General features: G+C 37.5%; 1 protein-coding gene across 1 annotated transcript; it reads right to left on the bottom strand.

Moving 5' to 3' along the window:
• Positions 1-300: 300 nt before the first annotated feature.
• Positions 301-931, bottom strand: LOC137498428 (calreticulin-like). The gene is made up of 2 exons (XM_068225928.1): positions 754-931; positions 301-662 (listed from the first exon to the last, which is right to left on the bottom strand). The coding sequence occupies exons 1-2, from the start codon at positions 925-927 to the stop codon at positions 447-449; spliced, it is 390 nt and encodes a 129-aa protein (XP_068082029.1). The 5' UTR covers positions 928-931; the 3' UTR covers positions 301-446.
• Between the last annotated feature and the right edge of the window lie 522 nt (positions 932-1,453).

A 1,453-nucleotide genomic window follows, 5' to 3' on the forward strand; every position in this document is an offset into this window, starting at 1 on the left:
CAAATTGATTTATATTTAATATGTGGGCTACTTATTGTGTACACAGGTATTTTTATATGTAATTCTCTCTATATATATACAGTATACGTGAGTTGTGACTTTCAGAGAACTGTGGAAAACCATTAGATAGTGTATAAAATTTAAGTTATGTCAGTATTTTAACAGGCGTACAATGTTTACATCGTGTATTGGTGACAGAGTGCTGTCTCCCTCTCTCTCTCCCCCCCTTGCCCGCTCCTCATCACATTGCGCCACAGCAGTTCTAGATAATTCCACTCCGATTGGACACTGATCCCCACCTGCACATCTATACCGCCCTGTAACTTGTAGATACACAATTCCCACAATTTTGAAATGTAACTTCGTTATATCAGAAAGGACGGGGCAATCAGAAATGTATTATTTCCCAGCAAAGTTATAACATTCTTAATCTCATGGAATGGCTCTTACAATGGTACAGCTAACTCCTCGGCTTCTCTTCTTTCTTCTTCTTCTTCTTCTTCTTCTTCTTCATCTTCTTCATCTTCCTCCTCCGATTCACTGCTTCCATGATGAATGACTAGTTCCTCCACTTCAGGAAGACCTCTCACCTCATTATTGTAGAACTCGACAATCTTCTTCTCAGTGTGTTTTACTTCATTTCTCCACATCTCTGCTGTCGCCTATAGGATATATTGAAGTATCACAACCTGACAAGTATATTATAAACTCCACTTGCATATATCCAATAAATAACATTTCCACTTGGCCTACCTGATCAAGAGATTCTTTCCACACAGCTGTAGCTCTGTCCAATCCGTGACCAGGTCTTGAAGCCACTGTTTTGTTATAATACTGTTTTGCCACAGACCATACAAATTCGATGGCATTGAAAAATGAGTGGTATGGAGGAAGTCGTAAGACAGTATGGCCTTCACTGTGCAGCATCTCGTCAACAATGTACCTGGTTTTAAAGAAACAGAGAAATATTGTTATGCATACATGAAAGTCAAATACACGAGTGTAAACAACATTATCTAAACTTATGTTTACGTGCTTCTGTACCTCTTTAAGTGACTTCGATTCATATTACACAACCTTTGCAGCTCATCTTTTGTGGCATTTTCTGGTGGAGAAACTCCATTCTGCCTTAACCATGACTGTAAATTAAAGGAAAAATAAAAATTAATTTCTGTAACATCATTAAACATCATTCAGTAGAAGGAAATATTCAATTAAGTATAATTACCACTAATTGATCCTTCCTCCATTTCGTTGTTGGTTGATGCTCAACAAGCTTACAGTGATATGGTGCATTATCCATTACAATAACACAGGGTCCTATATTTCTTAATCCTACGATTAATTGCGTCTTCACCCACATCTGAAATTTCTCGCTGTTCATAGCACCATGGTAATCCTGATTTCTCTTCAAGTTTGTAGCAAATATCAAATCAGCACCTGTAAGAATTTT

This window comes from Anabrus simplex, chromosome 2 (genome assembly GCF_040414725.1).
Source record: "Anabrus simplex isolate iqAnaSimp1 chromosome 2, ASM4041472v1, whole genome shotgun sequence".
Lineage (NCBI taxonomy): Eukaryota > Metazoa > Arthropoda > Insecta > Orthoptera > Tettigoniidae > Anabrus > Anabrus simplex.